Source organism: Osmia bicornis, chromosome 3 (assembly GCF_907164935.1).
Source record: "Osmia bicornis bicornis chromosome 3, iOsmBic2.1, whole genome shotgun sequence".
NCBI classification, from domain to species: domain Eukaryota; kingdom Metazoa; phylum Arthropoda; class Insecta; order Hymenoptera; family Megachilidae; genus Osmia; species Osmia bicornis.
In genome coordinates this window covers 2,932,926-2,953,516 of record NC_060218.1, presented here as the reverse complement: position 1 = coordinate 2,953,516, position 20,591 = coordinate 2,932,926, and the positions used below count along the sequence as shown (strand labels likewise).

General features: G+C 39.0%; 4 protein-coding genes and 1 long non-coding RNA gene across 8 annotated transcripts; 3 read left to right on the top strand and 2 right to left on the bottom strand.

Annotated features, from left to right (window-relative positions):
* The first annotated feature begins 1,124 nt into the window (after positions 1-1,124).
* Positions 1,125-2,311, top strand: LOC114878655 (proteasome subunit beta type-5). Its single transcript, XM_029192706.2, has 4 exons — positions 1,125-1,301; positions 1,418-1,574; positions 1,635-2,081; positions 2,144-2,311. Exons 1-4 carry the CDS (start codon positions 1,158-1,160, stop codon positions 2,242-2,244), a joined length of 849 nt encoding a protein of 282 aa, XP_029048539.1. The 5' UTR covers positions 1,125-1,157; the 3' UTR covers positions 2,245-2,311.
* A 165-nt stretch (positions 2,312-2,476) lies between these two features.
* On the top strand, positions 2,477-3,576 carry LOC114878678 (death-associated protein 1). Its single transcript, XM_029192760.2, has 3 exons — positions 2,477-2,650; positions 2,818-2,917; positions 3,315-3,576. Exons 1-3 carry the CDS (start codon positions 2,602-2,604, stop codon positions 3,472-3,474), a joined length of 309 nt encoding a protein of 102 aa, XP_029048593.1. The 5' UTR covers positions 2,477-2,601; the 3' UTR covers positions 3,475-3,576.
* LOC123987695 lies at positions 2,770-3,236 on the bottom strand. The gene is made up of 2 exons (XR_006829299.1): positions 3,021-3,236; positions 2,770-2,937 (listed from the first exon to the last, which is right to left on the bottom strand). It is a non-coding gene; the product is annotated as an uncharacterized LOC123987695 (long non-coding RNA).
* Positions 3,577-4,331: 755 nt separating the features above from the next.
* Positions 4,332-9,334, top strand: LOC114878637 (extracellular signal-regulated kinase 2). 2 transcript variants are annotated; one of them, XM_046285236.1, is made up of 12 exons: positions 4,332-4,614; positions 5,256-5,475; positions 5,576-5,706; positions 5,892-6,067; positions 6,243-6,382; positions 6,444-6,636; positions 6,707-6,847; positions 6,931-7,109; positions 7,227-7,361; positions 7,456-7,607; positions 7,708-7,734; positions 7,862-7,950. In XM_046285236.1, the coding sequence occupies exons 1-11, from the start codon at positions 4,525-4,527 to the stop codon at positions 7,732-7,734; spliced, it is 1,584 nt and encodes a 527-aa protein (XP_046141192.1). In that variant the 5' UTR covers positions 4,332-4,524; the 3' UTR covers positions 7,862-7,950. The 2 variants fall into 2 exon arrangements, with proteins under 2 accessions (XP_046141192.1, XP_029048503.1); XM_029192670.2 differs by lacking the exon at positions 7,708-7,734 and having other exon boundaries at positions 7,862-9,334.
* LOC114878403 (neuropeptide FF receptor 1-like) lies at positions 8,649-18,979 on the bottom strand. 3 transcript variants are annotated; one of them, XM_029192190.2, is made up of 9 exons: positions 18,629-18,979; positions 17,429-18,149; positions 15,122-15,264; positions 14,256-14,428; positions 13,232-13,436; positions 12,982-13,085; positions 12,457-12,580; positions 12,056-12,228; positions 8,649-10,982 (listed from the first exon to the last, which is right to left on the bottom strand). In XM_029192190.2, the coding sequence occupies exons 2-9, from the start codon at positions 17,659-17,661 to the stop codon at positions 10,608-10,610; spliced, it is 1,530 nt and encodes a 509-aa protein (XP_029048023.2). In that variant the 5' UTR covers positions 17,662-18,149; positions 18,629-18,979; the 3' UTR covers positions 8,649-10,607. The 3 variants fall into 3 exon arrangements, with proteins under 3 accessions (XP_029048023.2, XP_029048033.2, XP_029048044.2); XM_029192200.2 differs by having other exon boundaries at positions 17,429-18,130; XM_029192211.2 differs by having other exon boundaries at positions 18,905-18,957.
* Positions 18,980-20,591: the final 1,612 nt, after the last annotated feature.

The window sequence follows — 20,591 nt, the reverse complement described above, 5'->3', positions numbered from 1 at the left end:
ATCTTAACGTTATAAATCACGCGATACACGGACCATGGAGTACGCCTCCACGTGGAACGATATGTCAACTCGACGCTAGGACCGGCTCTCCTCCACGGAAATGTAAAGTTCGAAGGTTTCCCGCTTTTTTTCTTTTTTTTTCGTCAAACTTTTATCGTATCCGATACGAACGACCGTTTTATACTAATAAGTCAATTTTATATCGTACAACTGCTCTGATATCTCTGTAAGCGTAATTGAAACGAATATCGTGCTATTCATGGAACAACTCCAAGAGCTATAATGACCGACTGTTTTATAGACTGAATTGTACGATATACTGACCATGAGATACACGCGAATTACATGTTCATCAATAAAATGTTTTTATTGCTAATGACTTACCCCTTTTCCTGGGATTTATTCAATATTTCCTGCTGGAAAGATGCGTGCGTACGTGATGTTGCCTCGATACGTTGATCCACTGCTTCCTTCTCGGTAGGGTACTCTCAGCGCCACCGTACGGATATGTCTGCAACATCATCGAGAAAATGAATTTTCTACTGTACTAACAGAAGTCTATAAATGAACGCGAATACATTTTTTCGCGTATTATTTTTCTAAAATTCTTCGCAAAAAATAAATATCGTTACTAGAACATTCTTAGAAACGTATCATGTTAGGTTAGTTTTCATTGCTTTCTTAAAATACAACGTAAACTAATTCTATATAAAACTTTAGTAGATTCTTATACTTTTTGTAGCAATTATTGTTTGTAAACAGATACTCTATTTCTACTCTCCGTTATCAACTAATTTATGAATATTAATAACTATTATTATCTACAAAAACGGCACATAACCTATCCACCTTGCTCCCCTGTGATCACCGTCAAGATCATGACTTACATATTCTCTCCAATTGATTGCGTTCTTCTGTCTCCTGAACACCTGGCTCTCATTTATGACACTTATTGCAAAATTAAACAACTTTTGATACAAAGTTTCACTTATTTTTCTATCAAATTAGCAACGTAAGCGTAACATAAATTACTGCGCGCAATGAATTAAAATCTGCGCGGCAAAATGTCGTCAGTACACGGTACAGACTGCGCCCACTATGATAAACTGACTGAATTAAGACGATGACAAGCATTCGATACTCGAATTATTACAAAAATGGCGCTCGCTGAAGTTTGCGGTCTGAATTCGTTTGTTGATTTTAATAATTCACGGGAAAAGAATTATTTTTCCCAAGATATCGAAACGTACAGCAAAAATTTCATTAACAATGCACTGTTAGCTGCACCACCTTACCTAGATGTAAGTGAATTGTATGAAACGATTTTATAACCCCCATCATTGTCACTTTACATTTAAACTTGCTATATCATCTCATTGCTTTCTGTAAATTTAAAAATAATTTTATTTGTGTTTAGCCAGCAGAAAAGTTGGGCCAGTTTGCAGAAGGATCTGATGAAACAGGAAGACATCTGAAAATTAAATTTGATCATGGAACTACTACGTTGGGTTTTCAGTACCAAGGTGGTATTATTCTTGCTGTTGACTCGCGTGCAACAGGAGGTCAATTTATTGGTAAGTTTTAAATATAAATTCTTATGGTCTGAATTGAATTTAATGTAACTTATTTTATAGGTTCATCCACCATGAAGAAAATAGTAGAAATCAATGATTATCTCCTTGGAACTTTAGCTGGTGGTGCAGCTGATTGTGTCTATTGGGACCGTGTTCTAGCTAAACAATGTCGTACATATGAATTAAGAAATAGAGAACGCATTTCTATTGCAGCAGCTAGTAAGCTGCTGTCAAACATGGTGTACAATTACAAAGGAATGGGGTTGAGTATGGGTATGATGCTTGCTGGATGGGACAAAAGAGGACCTGGTTTATATTATGTTGATTCAGAAGGTGCTCGTACCCCAGGAAAAGTTTTCAGTGTAGGATCAGGATCAATCTATGCATTCGGTGCATTAGATTCTGGCTACAGTTGGGACTTGTCTGATGAAGAAGCATATGAACTTGGCAGAAGGTCTATTTACCATGCCACACATAGAGATGCTTACTCTGGTGGTATTGTGAGAGGTATGTAATGATAAAAATAGAATTTGCACGGGATACTGTATGAACTAAAATTTCTATTGCAGTTTATCACATGAAATCAACCGGTTGGGTGCACATTTCTGATGAGGATTGTAAAGATCTTCACTACATGTACCAAGAACAAAAGGCAAAAGGAGCTAACTAATAGCATTTATGATTTATTGTATTCTATTAAATGTTTTCTTTAATAAAATTGATTTCTAATGACAAAACATTATTTATTTATACTTACAAATATCGCGCAACGGTAAACAGTAATCGAAGATATGATTTAATCGGCAATCCAGTTTAATCTTTATGCTGTTTCACGAAAAATACAAAGAAATAGATAAGGAGAAAGGAATGCATCCGAAGCCAAACTCCCCACTGCTATCCCCCACTTATTACAGCGACGACCGCCATTGAATCAGTGTGATTGGTGTCGCAGTGCAACAAGCAATACGTATTATTTTGTAAAACAGCGGAATCGCAATTACGTTTTGGCTCATTGATTAACGTCTAGATGTCAAGTCCAGAAGAGTGTAAACTTAAGGGTGGACACCCTCCTGCAGGTAATAAAAGAAGTCGTGATTTCCGTTAAAAACCGGGGGAAGGTTAATATGTTTACATAGTTCGTCATGTGACGTCGTATCTTATCCACCTGTCTAGATATTTCAAGGCCATCTGATCATTTAAACTTTATTCGATTAAAAATGTGCGTTTTATATTTTTCCTTCAGTAAAAGCGGGAGGAATGAGAATTATCCAACATAAAACACCGAAGGAGGATCGCGATGTAAAGCCCCTTAAGGATGCGGATGAAAGTAGACCGTCGACCAGGTAATCAGATATTTTTTTATCTACAACAAAGATAATTTTACATTTAAATTAGTCGAGTAAACTAAAATCTACGGATAAAAAAAGAAGTCTCATTTATTTGTACCCTCGGTAAACAAAACTTGTTGACAAAAACGAAAGCTATCCTAAGGACACAGTAGCTATCTATAGACAATTTACTACTACGCAGTACGGTTCACAACATCTGCCATACTGTCGATAAACGTCACGATTCTTAATACGTACGTAATTGAAGTGATACTTTCAACAAAATGGACGCGTTTAACAAGAAGAACGATTCTTTTGCTGTATTAAAACATATGTAAAGATAATATTAATTAAATAATACGAAATATTTGCGATATAAGCAAAATACTTATAAATGTGTATTGTGTTTCAGTCCACCTAAAACTTTGATGATTAGTGGATATCCTGCTAAGGGAAACGCAGATTTTCCACCAGAAGCTGTACAAGTTTTCCATGAGAAGCCAACACCGACTCATGATGCACGTCCATATCATTGTTCACGTCCAATTCATATCCAACAACCTAGGAAGTGAACAATACGCATACTCTCCAACTATGGGCTACCAAAACAAGATACCAGTCCATATACTTATCGATTAAAAAAAATAAAAACACACAAAAAAAAGATAAAAACAAATATGTATATGCGAGTGTACTCAGAAGCTTCTGTGGGATACAATGATCAATAATTTTGTGTATCTACAGTCTTCTAAACATAGGATCAGTTTCCACGAAGCTACAGTTTCATATTAGATGAAACAAAGTACCTCGCAAGAGTTTATTACTGTTAAGACAAAAAAAAAGATGTTTATTTTTAGTGCTGCGTCGCGTGATTCCTGTATCGACATTTAAACGAACAATTTATTGCGATTTTTCGAAACATTGTTCGTTTAACCACGACTGTTAGATATCAGTAGCACGCTTTTATCTCGATTTTGTTACTTTATGGCACTTTAAGGCACTTTATTAGCCGCATTATTACCGTAGGGTATTTGTGATTATTGTCTTAGGGACCAGTATACACATAGCGTTCCAAGAATACTTTATTATGTGTTTTGTTCAAATTGCATTTAGTTAAACCCATAGGCATTGTAGTAATTCCAATGATTCCTATGTAACAAACCATTTTTCATAGCGAAATGTCTTATAATACTTTGCAAGTGTAATTATTCAGCGTATAAATGTCGAACGAGATTCATAACGTTAGCCACAGTTTGTATAACACCTGAGGGAAAGGAAATAAAAATGGAAAAAGACGTTCCTATACGTAAAAAAAAAAAACAAAATGTTTCAATCAGTATCTTTTTTTTCTTGCGCTTACCCGCTATATGATCACGCACTGTTGTTCAGTGTCACGGGAACATTGTCGTCATAGTAACTTGCACGAATTGTACAAACATAGCCACATTGATGTGTCAAAGGTTGAATGAGAAAACTGTTCGAGTGGAGCTTCCTTCCTGATGTGTAAAGATGTGAATACGTTACGGTCTGTACGCGTCGTTTACGTTTGAAAATTTTTGTACAACTTAAACAATTCAGATCGACGTATCGAAGTTTCACCGTGTCCACGTTTTCTTGCCGCTATGTCGTCGAAAAACACCACCGAAAAGATCTTAGAAATCGACGCGCACGTCAGCAAACATTACGACATCGTTCGACGCCTCGGCAAGGGGGTAATTTTTTATTTAATATCATTTCTACAATTCCATATATTCTCTATGTCAAGATCCACGGATTTATAAAACTATTTAAGTTTTCTTCCCTGTAGAACGCTATTCACGTATTCAGTCATATTTGTTGCAATAACAATATGCGCTTCTATTAATGACAGTTTAAAATTCATTGCTCGATAATGCATTTATTTATGAAATTAGTATGTGCATATATATCCATATATAAAATATTTTTTTTACTTTTAAAAAAATATGTACGATAATAAAAATGACAAAATAATCTTAATGTATTATTACGAAATTAATGAACTCGAGCCTCTGTATCTATTAAAAATTCTACAAAATGTCGTCTTTTATGGGACATATCGAAGCGAACGTTCTAGAAAAAAGAATCCTATGCATATATACATAAAATTATCGATGACAGTCGTCGTGGTACCTGTATCGCGAAAAAGTATAACTAGAAAGCAATCGATACTTGACCGCTTAACATAATCATGACAACGAATCCCGGATACATACAACAACAGCGACGACAACCACGTGTACTCACTCCCACGTAACGACCTAACAAAGAACTTTAGCCGGTCATTAATAAAATCTATAAGAACCCGTCCACACACATAAGATTTGTTTCGTAGGCTTACGGTATCGTTTGGAAGGCGATCGACAAGAAAAACAAGGAGACGGTTGCGATGAAGAAGATCTTCGACGCCTTCGGGAACCAAACTGACGCGCAGAGGACGTTTCGCGAGATAATGTTCCTATTATCGTTCGCCAATCACGAGAACATCATACGACTGATCGGTCTCCACAAGGCGAACAACGATCGGGACATATATCTGATATTCGAGTACATGGGTGAGTTTTACCCGGTTCGAAGAAGAATTTCACGACTGGTCACGTGCCGCGACGATTCTCAGACATTTGGCCTGAAACACCTTTCGGCCCGTTTCCCCAGAAACCGATCTTCACAACGTCATTAAGAAGGGCAACATCCTGAAGGACGTCCACAAGGTGTACATCATGTATCAGCTGTTTAAGGCGATCAAGTACATTCATTCGGGAAACGTGATACATCGGGACCTGAAGGTGAGACGATCGCGGTACAATTTCCTGCAACTGAAGCTTTTTTTAGAGGAGGGAATGACCCGGTGATTCATTAGGAGGTTCTATGTTAGACTCCCAGGATGAAAAATAATTTTCTTTTTTTTATTCCAAATACCTTTTGTCCTTCGCTCAGATGTACTTAACTTGCGCGTCGATATTCCTTCTAGCCGTCGAACGTTCTGCTGAATGCACAGTGTCACTGCAAAATCGCTGATTTCGGATTAGCACGATCCGTCACACAGATAGGGGAAGGCGACGGTGAAACCGCGAGTGATCCTACCTTAACGGATTATGTGGCAACCCGCTGGTACCGTGCACCAGAAATACTCGTTGCTTCGAGGAGGTAATCCGTCGTTTCCAATGAAACTTTCAAGCCTGCGTTTAAACACAGTCTTAAGACGTTCACCGCTGCGATGATCGTTAATTGAAAGGATTAATATATTCAAAGCTTCGGTGTCTTTTCATCGCAGCAGTTTGGACAAATTTTATTTGTACGATTCTTTGGCTATGTTGATCAGGTATACGAAGGGTATAGACATGTGGTCTTTGGGATGTATACTCGGCGAAATGCTTCTTGGAAAGCCACTGTTCCCCGGTTCTTCGACGATCAATCAGGTCGAAAGAATAATGGCCACACTTCCACCGCCCACGAAAGAAGGTAATTCCTTCGCGACGATAGTAGCAAGTGGTCGAATTCTCTGATTGGTAAATTATTTCAGATTTAATTTCGGTCTGTGCCGGTTACGGTACTAATTTATTAGAGAAGACTCCGTACGGGCCGAGACGTTCACTGAAGGATTTACTACCGGATGTGCCGAAAGAGGCGTTGAATCTTATAAGCAATCTGATAGTCTTCAATCCGAATCACAGATTAACAGCTGTCGAAGCGTTGGAACATCTTTACGTGGCCAAGTGTGTATAATTTTCTGCGTAAGAACGAAGACAAGATTAATGGCCTCGATGATTTCTTCCTTCTTCCTAGTTTTCACAGAAGAAGCAACGAACCGGAACGCGGTTCCAACGTTGTTCCTCTACTCAGAGACGATGTACAGCTTTCGGTCGACGAGTACAGAAATAAGCTTTATTCAATGATGGATGAGAAGCATCGCAAGCACAAAAATATGTAAGTCGATACGTTTATCCGCGTCGTACACCGATGGTTGGTTTCATTGATCTAAAATTAATCTATTAACTGAACGAAATCAGGTCTAAGTCTAGAGTCAGACGACTCTCGGAGCACATCAGGAAGGAAACGGCCATTAGTAACAGTAGCCCAGTCATCGGTCAAGGTGACGTGACTGTTGGTAAAAATCTTGCGCATTCGTACCAGGATTTACGTAAAGACAGATGTAGAACTGATACGTACGAACCTTCGTGTTCAGAGGGTAAAATTAACAACGTTTATTATACGAGAGAGAACCGATACATTAATGACCACGACGATCCTGTTCGTGACGCTGATGATAAACCGTTCTGGTGTTCTATCTCTTTTTTTCTATCAGTACGTACCCAGCTACCGAGCAGAAAGACGACACGGAACACGCAAATTGACAGCGGTGAAAGAACCACAAAGACAAGATCCATAAGCACCTGCATGGAGTCGCAGATGTCGAACACGAGGAATTTTCGATCAACCGGTGAAAATCGAATTCAATTGTTTTTTTTTATATAAAATCGTGTAAAACTACAAGAATCGATGACGTTAATAAAAATTTTCTTCGTTTTCGACAGCAAAAACCGTGGCAACTCAATACACCTACAATCTGATGAACGGCGCTTCGAACAACCTGGCACCAAACACGACCAAGAGTTGTTTGTACATCAATCAACAACGACCATTATCGAAATCCCAGCGTTCAATACAATCGGATCAAGTGACCGTGGTAAGTGAACCCAGAAATCGGTCGATTCAATTTCCCCATGTATTTATAAACTCGTCGTGCTCTTCCCATGAGAGTAAACGGACGATTCTATTCGTTACAGGCTACGTGCCGCGTGGGATTCATTTAGGTACTGTAATCATTTAATACGCGTCACGAACACGCAACGTTTCTATATTTTACTAGAACGATCGACGATATCGAGAAGGTTCTTTTCCAGCGTAACATTAGTCTTTTCGAAATTTTCGCTATTTCAGTGCGCGCCCGGTGGAAAGTCGTGTCAACCGGCGCAAGTTGGCCGAGTAAAGTTGCGGAGGAATTGCAAGCAGAACCGTGGACCGAACCGAGCCTCATCGAACGTGAACTGGAGAGAAGATGACCGACAGAAAAGCACCATCATTCACGACAGTCCCAAGAGTCTTCAGACGAAATATTTCTCGAGAACGTTGGACAATAATTGCGGTTATCTGAGAACCTGCAACAGTGGCAGTGACAAACGCACCGATAATCGTAACAACGACGAATCGCGTCATTCGGTGACGAAGAATCAAGTCGTTCAAAATTATCTAAATCAAACGATGCCGTCCCGTGTCAAAGGACAATCGTCCCATCTCTATAGATCGAAGGATATCAATTACAGGACCATCTCGCAATGCGACGCTAGCAGTATTAAGAAACCCCAACAGACAGCTAATTTCCCGAATAACCGAACTAAAAACGCCGCACCCGTCTCCAGGTGCCAGAAACAAGTCACCGATGGGAATAACGAGAAAAAGTCCAAGCCTTTCTTAGACAGTTACACCCAAAGTCACGGTGTAATAACCGCGTCCATGTACAAGGAGCTAAGAAACGGGACAATAAGATGGTAAAATATCGCCATGGTCGAGCTTCCGATGAAAGAGAACCAGGAGAGTGGTGGCAGACTGCTAGAATTAACGACCATTGTAAGACGACAAATATTTTTATAGCGATTTTCTAAATCCTCTGAAATTATCGTCAATTTCTCATGTCAGTATTAAATGCACCAATGATCAGCTTTTTTTCCCCTCTGTGTCTACATCGTTAAGTGCGTTAGATCCCTAGCTCTTAGGATTCTTTTTCTCGGAAGCTATGATGCTAAAACGTTCCTAAATAAATTTTACAAGAAATTATTGAAAAAAAGAATACAATGACTGTGTACCGTGTAATCGGTGCGATCTAATTCCGGCGGATGAAAGGAAACAGAAACTGGCCGAAGTTTCGTAAACGTATACGTAAGTAGCAAATGATAAACGACCGAGCAGGCAAGTGACTACTTTAAGCTCTTAGGTAAGAAGAAGCTTGCGAACTATATTGTTCTATAGGATAAGAATAAAAAAAAAAAAAAAAAGAAAATGCCAGAAGAAGATTCGTAAAACTCGCTCTTTGTAACTTCGTGTTCCTCTAAATAACGCGATGGAAATTGTATCGAAGAGAAGTTGAAATTGATAAGAAGAAATATGGTAAAACGAAGCCAATCGATACACGGGGGCCAACGAGCTATGCGTTATCATTTTCGTACGATAAGAGGAACCATCTGTCCTTAGCGAGAGGCAAAGTTGCAATTTCTTTAATTGTACACTACTCGTCGACAAACGTAGCGTATAAATTTCTTTGTAATATACTTTTTTTGTGATACTTTTACGCGGCTAGGTGGTCCGTCCAATTCGTATGTATTACCTGTCGTCGTGGAATAAATTTTTACCAAAGCAGTATCGGCCGTACGTTTTCCTGTCGGTTCGCGATCAAAAAGAACCGTAAACGAGATTGCCTGCTGCAGCCACGAGAGTTCATCCTTTGCGGGTCCAACCCTATTTTCATTTTTCCATTCCTTGAAACGATTTATTCCTCGTCGATGTCATGCTATTTTCCTCGCTGCGTTTCAGACGGGAATTTCAACTATTTTCGTGACAAGATTTCCGTAAGCACGTAACTATGCGAAGTTGCAAGAAAGTTTCGAGACTCCTTGCACGAATTTTAAGCCTGGCTATCAAGCTTCCTCTAAATTGCCACGAATCTTATCATCCTTCTCAACGAGCTCCTTAGCGAAATACCTGGATCGATATAAAGCGCTTTTTATAAATATTCCCCGATACTTTTCTGTTCGCAGCGTATCGTCGGCAAATATTCAAGGGAGTATCGGAGTACCAAGGCTCGCCCTTGTCGCTTTAACACACCCTTCTCAATTTGATCAACTTCCATTCAGAAAAGTTTCTTAGATCCGTTAGATTTCAAGAAAAAAAAAAGAATCCAACCATTTCTTCTGTTTGATATCTTTGATTCCTGAACTGGGAAAATATTTTTATCGAGACTATTTCAATTCAAATTTAATCGAATTTAATTGAATTGCTCGACGTCAAATGAGAGCGAACAAGTTTACCGAAGTAGAGCAAATATTTGCAAACGATTGACGTTCGTTCAGTCTCGTTGCAGTTGCATCCCTTTTGCAACATATTTTTTATCAGTTTTAATACCAGGAATTATTTCGAAGGGAAGTTGGAAGGAACTGAGTGCGAAAGACACGCGGTAAACAGTGTCGTGGAGTATAAGTGCTCCTCGCTGTATCAACATTCTCCTTTGAAAGGGTAGCCCTACTTGTCTCTTAACAAACTTACCCCTCCGTTCTGTACCTCGTTAACAACAACCCGTGTCTTTCTTCTTTCGTTCATCATTCATGTAGCACAGTTTGTCGTAAAAGAACTACAAAAAATGACAGGATATTTGTACCAAAAAATCCCTCCTTTTGTTCAGCAATGCTACAATAATTTCGTGTCAAATTTTCAATATCTCAAAATCAATCAATCCAAGTTCCCCTGCTTCGTCTCAAGAATAAATAATGAAAAATACATCGATTAGGATAAAATTTATTCGCGATTTTGCCTCGAGACTCCTTTCTCCGTTCATCTTTTCATCGATTACTACCAACACTCCAAAATTCCTCAACGTCTACAACCGTTGGATCACCGGTTAAGTAATCGATGGTATTTAAGAGCAACGTTGTTCGTCTGTTGTAACGAGGGTATTAACACGCGGTTGACTAATAGTCACGTTCTTCTCGGAGCAGGTTTCCTGTCGTTTGTTCGCGTTCTGAGCCTGGCCCGTCGGTGTTTGCGGTCTCCCTCGAAGGCTCCGCAACATATAGCAACGTCTGTGAGGGCTGTGTCTGCTGTAAAAGCTGTCGTATCCGCTGCTCGTCGTGGCCGTTCGTTTCACCGCCAACACGGAGTGATGAGGACCGATCGGTAGCCCGCATCCGCATCCGGGTAACATTCTTCGTTTTCGTAGCAATCCTCGTCTCACGTTGCCACCAGCGCTGCACCCTGCGCAGACGTCATCGATCACCCCCGTTCCTTGAATACTCTGAAACAGCACGCGAGAAACGCTGGAGGATATGAAACATCTTTTACGATTATTGCTTTCTCTTTTACGAAACGTTCCTATTCTCTGGAATATATCTCTGACGGAGATACAAGAAAGGGTAGAAATGTACACGGTGAATAGAGTCTGCGGTTCGTAGTAAAGGTTGAAAATTCTAATTTATTTATTTATTTCAGCATGGAGTAAACATTGCGTAAGAATTATTCTATTTCTTCGAGTTTTCATATTAAACCAACCGATTCGGAACGATGTGTTTGCTTTTCTACCGAGAAATATAACCATTTTATTATTACCAACTCGGACCACATAAACTGTCCGGGTAAATAATACTTGTGCCACGTGCCGACTATAATTTCACGATCTTTCGCTGAGAATTCGCATGGGGGTTGATGAAATCGCGATACTCACCGGGTGACGTCTGCTCGTAAATAGTATCTCGCAAGGTGTCATATAAATTCCACGGATAAGCAGAGGATAGAAGTATTCCTTGTGTTCCAAATAATTGCGATAACAAGGTCGATGCTAGTAACGTAGATTTTCTATGATTTTTTTCCTTTTTACAAAAGTGCATAAAATATCAAAGAGCGCTCGACACCCTCGAACGCAACGGGAAACTCTTTTTTTTCTTTAACAACGCGTCAAGTTTTCAGCCGTTTGACTGACACGAGTGGTAAAATTAAACGCTAAAAATAAATATAAAAAAACACACGACCCAATCGGTCTCGATTTTCCGTTGTCGCGGCGTTTGTTCAAAGGACCGTTGGTTTTCGTTTCGATAGTCGCGGCGAATATTGAGTTACACCACTGTGGAAACGAAACCCCAGCCCTTCGAATGACAATATCGTTGGATCAATGCAAACCTTTACCCTCAATTTACCCCGTTCGTCCCGTCGATAGAAATTTCGTTGCATACGAATTCATATAACTTTCGATATACGTTCCAATTTTTCGTTCATATATTTCTCTGAACAAGTGTCGCGCAATGGGGTGAAAAATGGCTTCTTCGAATGCTGCAGACGCAGCGACGCGCACAGTGGCACGCTATTGACACTTACTCTTCGACGGGGTCTTCTACGTGCCAAGCCACGGGAACCGCGACAAACAATCTCCACGACGCTCCGTCGAAAATTCCGAGTCATGAAGCAGTAGACAATAGGATTCAAGGCGCTGTTCGCGTGTCCCAGAAACAGGCAATAGGATAGAGCATTGGTCGTAACTGTTCCTTCCCCTGAAACAGTTTCATCCCTTTATCGTCCAAAGGACAAAGTAACGCGCGCAATCGTGCCATTTCGCAGGTAATTTAATGAAGAAACTTTCGACTGCCCGTCGGAATGAACTCTCGTCGAATCTCTGGCTCGTTTCTCGCGAAAGGAAGAAATATCGCTATCGAGTTGCCACTCGGTATACAAGGGTATTCGATTAAAACGGGTGTGCGGTAACCGAACCCACCACTCACCGATTGCTCCGAGATCGATTAACAGCATTAAAACATTGTACGGCAGCCAGCAGAGAGCGAAAAGCACCGCCAGAAGGAGCAATATCCAGGCAATTCGACGTCGCTCCCGTACCAGCCTGAAACTCTGCGGACAGAATACAGGTGAACTATTATAAATCTGGATGGATTTGGATCAATTACGATTCCCTTTGATTCTCGTTCATCTGGGTAGATGAAGATTTAGATTCCCTGGGGGTGGAAAGAAGATTAGGACAGAGAAGTTTGTTGATGGAGAATTATTATGTTACATGGAAGATGCTCTTCTAATCAAAGTTTATGTAAATATGTAACCCACGCGACTTAGGTTGAATGGGCTTTAACGAAGCAAAGTTGGAGAATTGAATCTTTGGGATTTGATTTAATTAAATTATACTACTTTGTCCTACTCATTAGATAAAATTAATTAATTTTCATTTAATAGAAATTTTGACAAAATTTATTATCAAGTCCCATCAGAAAACGACCATTTTCAAATATTGGACCAACCTGTTGCGAGCTGGCACTTCCTTCGACGCTGTCGCAATCGAAGGGTGGTTTCCTGGAGCACAGCGTTCGACCCATCATCGAGTAAGAGAGTATCACGACGAAACCTGAACGAAGAAAGCGATAGAAATAAAATAAAATAGATCGGGGTAAAATGATTGATCTTTCCCCGAAAGAAATATCAGTTTCTTTCTTGAGGGACGGATGGAAGCGAACGTGTTAAAGTTAGGCACGCTATTACTCATGGCCTTACCGGGAATGGCATAAACCAAGACGAAACAGACGGCGCCGAAAAGATGCGCTCGAATACCCAATGGTTTGAAGTCCTCCGAACAAATGTAGAACGCAGGTGGCCGTTGTGACACGCGAGAGATATCCTCGGTAAAATTCCTCGACATTGTCCACGATCCGTAGAAAGTAATGTTGCTAAGTTCCATGCCCGGGCTCTGGAGGGTCATCTGAAAGAGGGATTGGAAAACAACCGTCCGTCGATCTATCTTTGGGAAACCGAGGCGATAACGTCTGTTCGTAACGAAGTTTCTTTCTTTCATTCCAAGTTTCCAGTGGAACGTTTTATTCGATCACTTTCTGTCTTCTCTGCCAGCTGAAACTTTGTCCAAAGTAATCGGGGATAATCTGATGCAATAGGACACTTTTAGGATTGACGAAAGTAAACTCCTCGGTTTCTCATTTTTTTTACCACGTACCAACTGTTCAAAGTATACAATGGCATTGATTGCACATTGCGTAATTCTCTATTCTCGAAACGCTTGACACTTATAGGACTGACAGCATTTCTTTTTATTACTTAGCGTAAAAGAAGTTTCGACAGTCATAATATTGTAGAAATAATAAATAAAGGAAGCTTCGAGAAAGGAGGCTTCTAAAAACTCGATGCCATTCTTCTGTCATGAGAAGTGGAAAATTTGTTGGAAAATAGATGAAAAATGTTGTGATTATTAATCGATATTCCTTGAGAAATAAATTCCTATGACAGGAAGAATATTTATTTTTTAAGAAGTCAACGATGTCTGATAATTATCAGTGTGTTTCAATTGCAAAAGTTTAATTCGATTCGGATTTTGCTTTTAACAAGTAACTGATAAAAAGAAGAATACGACGAAGCGAAACGACAACAAGGGTATCGATGAAACCCTGTCATGATACCATTTTTCATCGTTAACAACCTTTGAACAGTACTTCGTGTCGAATAAAAGCATTCTAAAAAAAAAAGGAGAGAGAAAAAAAATGAAATTCACGCAGGATTTTATACTGACCGCCCTTAAAACGGGAGCAAATATAATTAACGCGACCAGCCAAAGAGCCACGATAACGAAGATCGTGCTCTTCCGATTAAATACACGACGAAACGCCATCGGACTTCTTATCGCCAGGTATCTGTCGATGCTCATCGCTGTGATCGTGAAAACCGAGGCCGCCACGGCAACACCTATGAACAAACAATTTTGAATTTATCGACCTGCCAAAATGTCGTTATTATTTTTTAAATAAATTTCCCGAAAAGAATAGTTTCCCAATCTCGATCCCTCGAGGACCTTAAAGCAATAGAACACCGTTTCTTCTTTTTTCCAACTTTGGGATAGAAAGTTTCTTCTTTCGTGACTTTCAACGTTATTTGAATGTAACTCACCCCCTCGAAAGAAACGGGCGAGCAATAGTTCTTTTCTCGTTTGTTTTCGCTAGCTAAATATTATTGTTGGCTATTGAATAAATTAGACGTCCACCTCGAGGTGCTCGAACGTGGGAAGGAAGGTCGCATTAAGTAAAAAAAGAAAAAACTAATCGACACCAGGGTCGTCGAGGGAAACGGAAGTGCATGTACGTGTGCATGCATAGACGCATACAACCGCGCGGATCTTTTATGTATGAGCCAGACTGACTCTCGCCCACCGATGCTCACCGGTCCATGAGTTATGTCGCGGCAATTCGTGACGGTGATATTTCTTTTTCATTTAATTTGTCTGTCACATTTTCATCGGGGAAGAGTGTAAATGTCGCCGAGAGAACCGTGCGATTTTTATTCAAAGGAAAAGACAATTTTCAAAGGATTTCATTAACCTTGCAGACAGCTTCTATCGATGTAAGTATTTTTATTACGATCGATGAGAATTTGTTTAATTACCCTGAAGATAGGACGATAGCTTGCACATAACTTCCCCATGGATCCATACTATGGAAATTGCTTGACTGACAGCCACTGGCATGCAAATAGTGGTAACCAGAAGATCCGCCACCGACAGGTTGACCACGAAGTAATTAGTGACACTGTGAACAAAAGGGTTACGCTTTGTCAAACATTGCCAATCGCCTGATTTCGCGACATCTGGGTAGATCAAACACTTTCGATATTAGAATCATCCGAGGTTCCATATTTTCAATATTCCAAATATTCGAATAAAAATTGCTCATTCAACATTTTTGCAGAAGCAAAAATTTGTATAGAAAAACGCGTACACCGAATAACAGTGGTTAATATCAAAATTCTCATTCGCGAGCCTGAACTTGATGCATAAGAGAGAGAAAGAGAGCAATAACTTTTGCTCGTCAAATAAACGTGTAACGGGCCAATCGTGACGTTTGTTCATGTATCACGAAAACAAACCGATCGCTTATTTGCACGACTCTTCTTCGCTGTCGGAAATAAGCACACGCCTAACCATTTCATAGTCTAATGGCTGAGAACGTTCAAGGTGCATTCTTCTTCCGGTAGAAACAGGAAACGCGATTCAGGAAAACGTGGGAACTTATCAAATTCATTGGAGCCTCTTTATGGTCCGCGCTTTGGATAATCCATAAATTTCTCTACATTTCATTTATTTATAAACAGAGGGTGTTAAAAAGGGTAAAGGAATAAATACAGGGAAATATGTAGATATCCATTACTGTTAATACCAGAAATTTCTAATAATCATCCATTTGTTTATAATCCTGAATTCTCGCTTATAATACCTTGCATTATAAACGCGATAATCTTCTATGTTTGTACCGGATACTTTCTATCAGTGAATTCAATTTGTGCTCCATTGTTTACCAGCCGGTTGCATACGCGTTGTTTCCATCTTCCTCACGCATTCACACGCTTTTATCACTCATTAAACGTGTCCCATCTGTGCTACCCTGATCGTACATCTGCAGTTTATCAATAATCTATGAATCATAATTAACACCTATCTCTATCTCTCTCTTGAGCAATATTCCTGAGTTCTTTAGAACGAAACTAGGTCGAGGAAATGCGCTTGTCCAGGGGCAGAGCAAGATATACAAGAGTTGCCAACGAGGTGCTAAGTAGTCGAGAATGTAAATGAATTGCCGGCAACCTGATAAAAACTCGCCCGTTGCGGCTCGTTTTTTTATCTAACGTTCATTTCGTTAATTTTCGAGCTAATGTTAACACGGTACGAGCATCAAAAATTTAAATATTGATTTTAGGCCCATTGATGATCGACATTTTCAATTTTACATTATCTAATTATAAGAAAAGTAAAGTTTGAATAATTTAAAAAAAAACGTAATAATAACGTAAGGGTGTCGAAGTGAAAATTTTAATTAAAAAATTATTGATAATGTCCACTGCGGTATTTGTATGAACCTTGATCTTTCCAAGGTAATTTCTCAATTTTTGAAAGAAGCCCTGCCCAAACTTAATTAACTATATCAAGATTGATTCTAAAAGCAATATCCTGATAGCAAACCGTCAGCCGCGATAGGGATGACGACCTCCCTAATCAAGCACCCATACAAGACCGTTTTAATCCAACTATCACACGGTATATTAGTTAAATTTCCCTTCTACAAGTTTAAATTACTTCAAAGTTACCCGCTGTATATTATTGCGCCTGCTCCTTGAAGCTGTTTTTCCATGCTAATCTTCAAGTACGAAGATTCGAATTCTTTCTCTGACACGAATGTCAACACGTCGGTATCGTTAATTATTCAATAGCTTATTTAATAACGACGGTCAACGTGAGACTTTTGCCTAAAACGGGAATTGAATCAATCGAGTGAAATAACATTTTGTTTACACGACGAGAGATGAAATATTTGCCTATTTAGTGTAATCATTTTCTTTACTTTGCAAATACAAATACAAAGGAAAAGATTTTATTTTCAAATGTAATTATAAAGGCTTGGTAATATTAGGGGTTGCGCGAGGGATGATAATTTCAATTTTTAGAAAATTAAAAAATACTTTTGGAAAAGATTTTATTTTGAAACAAAATTATAAAGGCTTTGTAATATTAGGGGTTGCGCGAGGGGCGTTAATTTCTATTTTTAGAAAATTAAAAAATAATTTTGGAAAAGATTTTATTATGAAATGTAATTATAAAGGCTTGATAATATTAAGGGCTACGCAAGGGGCGTTAATTTCTATTTTAGAAAATTAAAAATTAATTGTGGAAAATTAGATTAAAATAATTGTACTTTTTACCTGCGCATGTAATGGTACTTAAACACCACCGCGATGACGAGGGTATTGGCCGTGACTGCGAGTGCTATCACAGGTACGTACAAGATGATCAACAAGTAATTGGTCTCGCTGTGGAATTTGTCGTAAAAGTACCAAAGTATATCTCCAGTGATATCCATTTTGAAGGTTTCGTTCAGAGACGTCGTTCCGTTGTACGAATTGTTGAAGCTCGACAAGGATGTTGTCGATACCATTCTCTCAGACGTCTTCTACACTCGTTTCATAAAACGTTATACCTTCCTTTAACGATATTAGTTCACTTTCGATGATTTTTGTCCTCCTTTGTCCTACTTTTCATCAGTCCTTCGATCGTTGAATAGAAAACATCAGCTTCCGGTTATTTCGTGGATCAAACGGAAGGCTGTATAATTTTTAATTGACCACGAAATTTATCTTAACAAGGGATGCCTCAGTTTTCATCACTTGGAAATGATCAATTTTCTTAATTACAGATCGTTAATCGTGAAACGTTTATTAAGTCAATTTGAAAACACTTCCGTCGTTAATTTTCGATATGGACATATCGGAGGCGACTGTAAACGACACTGTCCAATTTATCGTTGACATATTCCCTAAAGTATTCCCATCGATCGATCCCATTACTGGCTTATCAATCAGGCAGACCCAATAAGGTTATCGACGCTTCGCTTTAATCGTTTCAGGCTAATTGAATTCGCGAAATCTTGAATCAAGAGAGTAGTTGATAACCATCGAACAGTCATCGATCGAATCAACTTCGCGTTAACGAAATGGGAGGAGATTTCCTGATGTTCTTTCTCTATTTTGATATTATTTTTTTTTCATTCACATTGCATCATCCCTTTTGCTGTATTTTTTTTCCAAGCTGTCAGTAACAGATCAGGTCGTTTAAATGCCAGTTCGTATAAAGTCGCGTCGTGTCTGTTTGTATCACGAAGTCATTGCGTTCTACATTGCATCTACATTCAAACAGTTTTATATTGTTCAACCAAGATGAAACCTTATTCATAATTCAAAGTGAAAAATCAATATATTTTATGAACAGAAGTTTCTCCGCGTTGAAAAGTGAAACTGTGTTTAATATTCTTCGAAGAAGACAAACGAAATATCTGCAGATGGATATTCGCGGAAAGCGAAGGTATGCAAACAGACTTTAATTTATTAAAGAAAGTGCACGAATACCTCTCGCGTGGTATTCACAGAAACCTGTGAGAAGTTTTCATCAATGTTCAAGATTTGAAATCAAAAAAGAATTCTTCGAGTGCCTTATGTACATGGACTAATTTATTTTCCATCCTCTATTTATTTTTAACTTCAACGTCAGTTGTTCTAATCCTAAGCACTCGCCACAATTTTCAACAAACTTTAATTCTCCTCTTTTCATTATACTTGATCTAATTTCAATCTTGCCGGCTTTCCAATTCGATTATCCGTCGATTAATCTCGATCGAAACTCACGGTCGAATTGATTTCCCGCCGCGGATGATAAGCGCGAGAAGTTTCGGAAGCGGTGACCACGGTAAACTGAACAGAAGAATCCCGCCGGAGGTCTTGAAACACCGCTCGCGCACCTTCCTTCAATCGCGCCTGCGTTCTCCTCTCTAACCCTCTTCCTTCCTGTATCGGAGGTGTTTTATTCACCACCTCCGACGTTTGTATTTGAAAAAAGCCTCGATCCGACTTGATCCCTCCATCCATAACGACTGACGAACGTTATCGGTGGAACCTTGCTGAAACATCAACTTTTCTTCGCTTCCTTTTGCACAATTAGTTGACAGCAAAACTTGATCTCCTATTATACCTTCCAAGGTTTTCATTCTAAAATTAACGACCGAAATCATTCTTGTTGTTAGCAATCTTTGTGAAAGGTACAATCTTCTTTTATCATCAAATTTTAGCATTCTTCATTTCTTTTTATAAATATAAAAGGAAAGTTGTAGGATTGAACGCGTCTTATAAATACGATTGAATTGCAAAAGAAATTCGCCGAGATTTCGTACATTTCTTCGAACAGACCTGCTATATATGTATTTCGCATCCCTCTTCGAAGCGTTGCGGACCTTTCTTCGCTTTGATCGTTTCTTGTCTCCTGTAAGTGACAAATGCGATTTACCGAAAACCCCGAGGTGGTGCGGTAGCCCTAAACAGATTACAAATGACTCGTTCCCGACCTCTTATATCGCGCTGCTTTTATCTACTGCTTTCCATCTTCTATCAGACTAAGGGACGAACCTCATCAGAGGGTGGTTGAACGACTCTTGAATATACATCCCAAAGTATGTAGTAAATTTCACGCGTATTTTAACACTCATTGATACCTCGTTCTTCTTTCATAACGAAGATCAATCGAGGTAATTTATCAAAAAAAAATTCATCCCCTCGTTTCGATAAAAAAATAAATTCGAAACGTTTTTTCCTCTTTATAGAATTTTTAATAGCATCTTTCGAAGAAAATAAACAAATTAAAGACAATTATCCAGGTAATTGATCAGCAGATACTTTCATAGATATTAATTGCCAACCCTCTTTGCCCGCATCATTTTTCTCTGACGAACAATTTGAAAATAAACAACGCCATGCACCTTCGAAACCTGGAAGTATGCTTTCAGGATCCCCTGTCTATTATACCACGGAGGAACCGATGGCGAAGAGTAAGGGCGCGGAAGGATGAACGAAAGGGGAGAGTATCGCTTCATTAAGAGCACGGTTCGTGAAATAGGGAGGGTGCAATTGATTTAAAGCAATTAATTTTCGATGAGAACAAAGAGCCACGACACGAGCAGATAATAATGACGATCGTAGGAAGACGTAGCGAGAACGTGACTCCTGTACCTATTAATTGATTTTCTAAGCTGAAGAAAATGTTCTTGAACAATGATTGCTTGCACCTGTTGATTTCCTTCCATCAGAATACAGAGATTAAGGAGAAATCTTGCAAACACGATTCTTCAATTCTGTCTTTTGATAAAAAAAAAAAGAAGAAGATTCGATTGAATGTTTATGCAAACAACTCGTTTAAAATACAGTTTAATTTTAAAGAAATATATTGCTGTTATTGAAAAATAATTGAGGTTGTTTATTGATAAATTGAATTTTCAATTTTACGCGAAACTTTTAAGATATAACACGTGTAAGTTCACGGGAA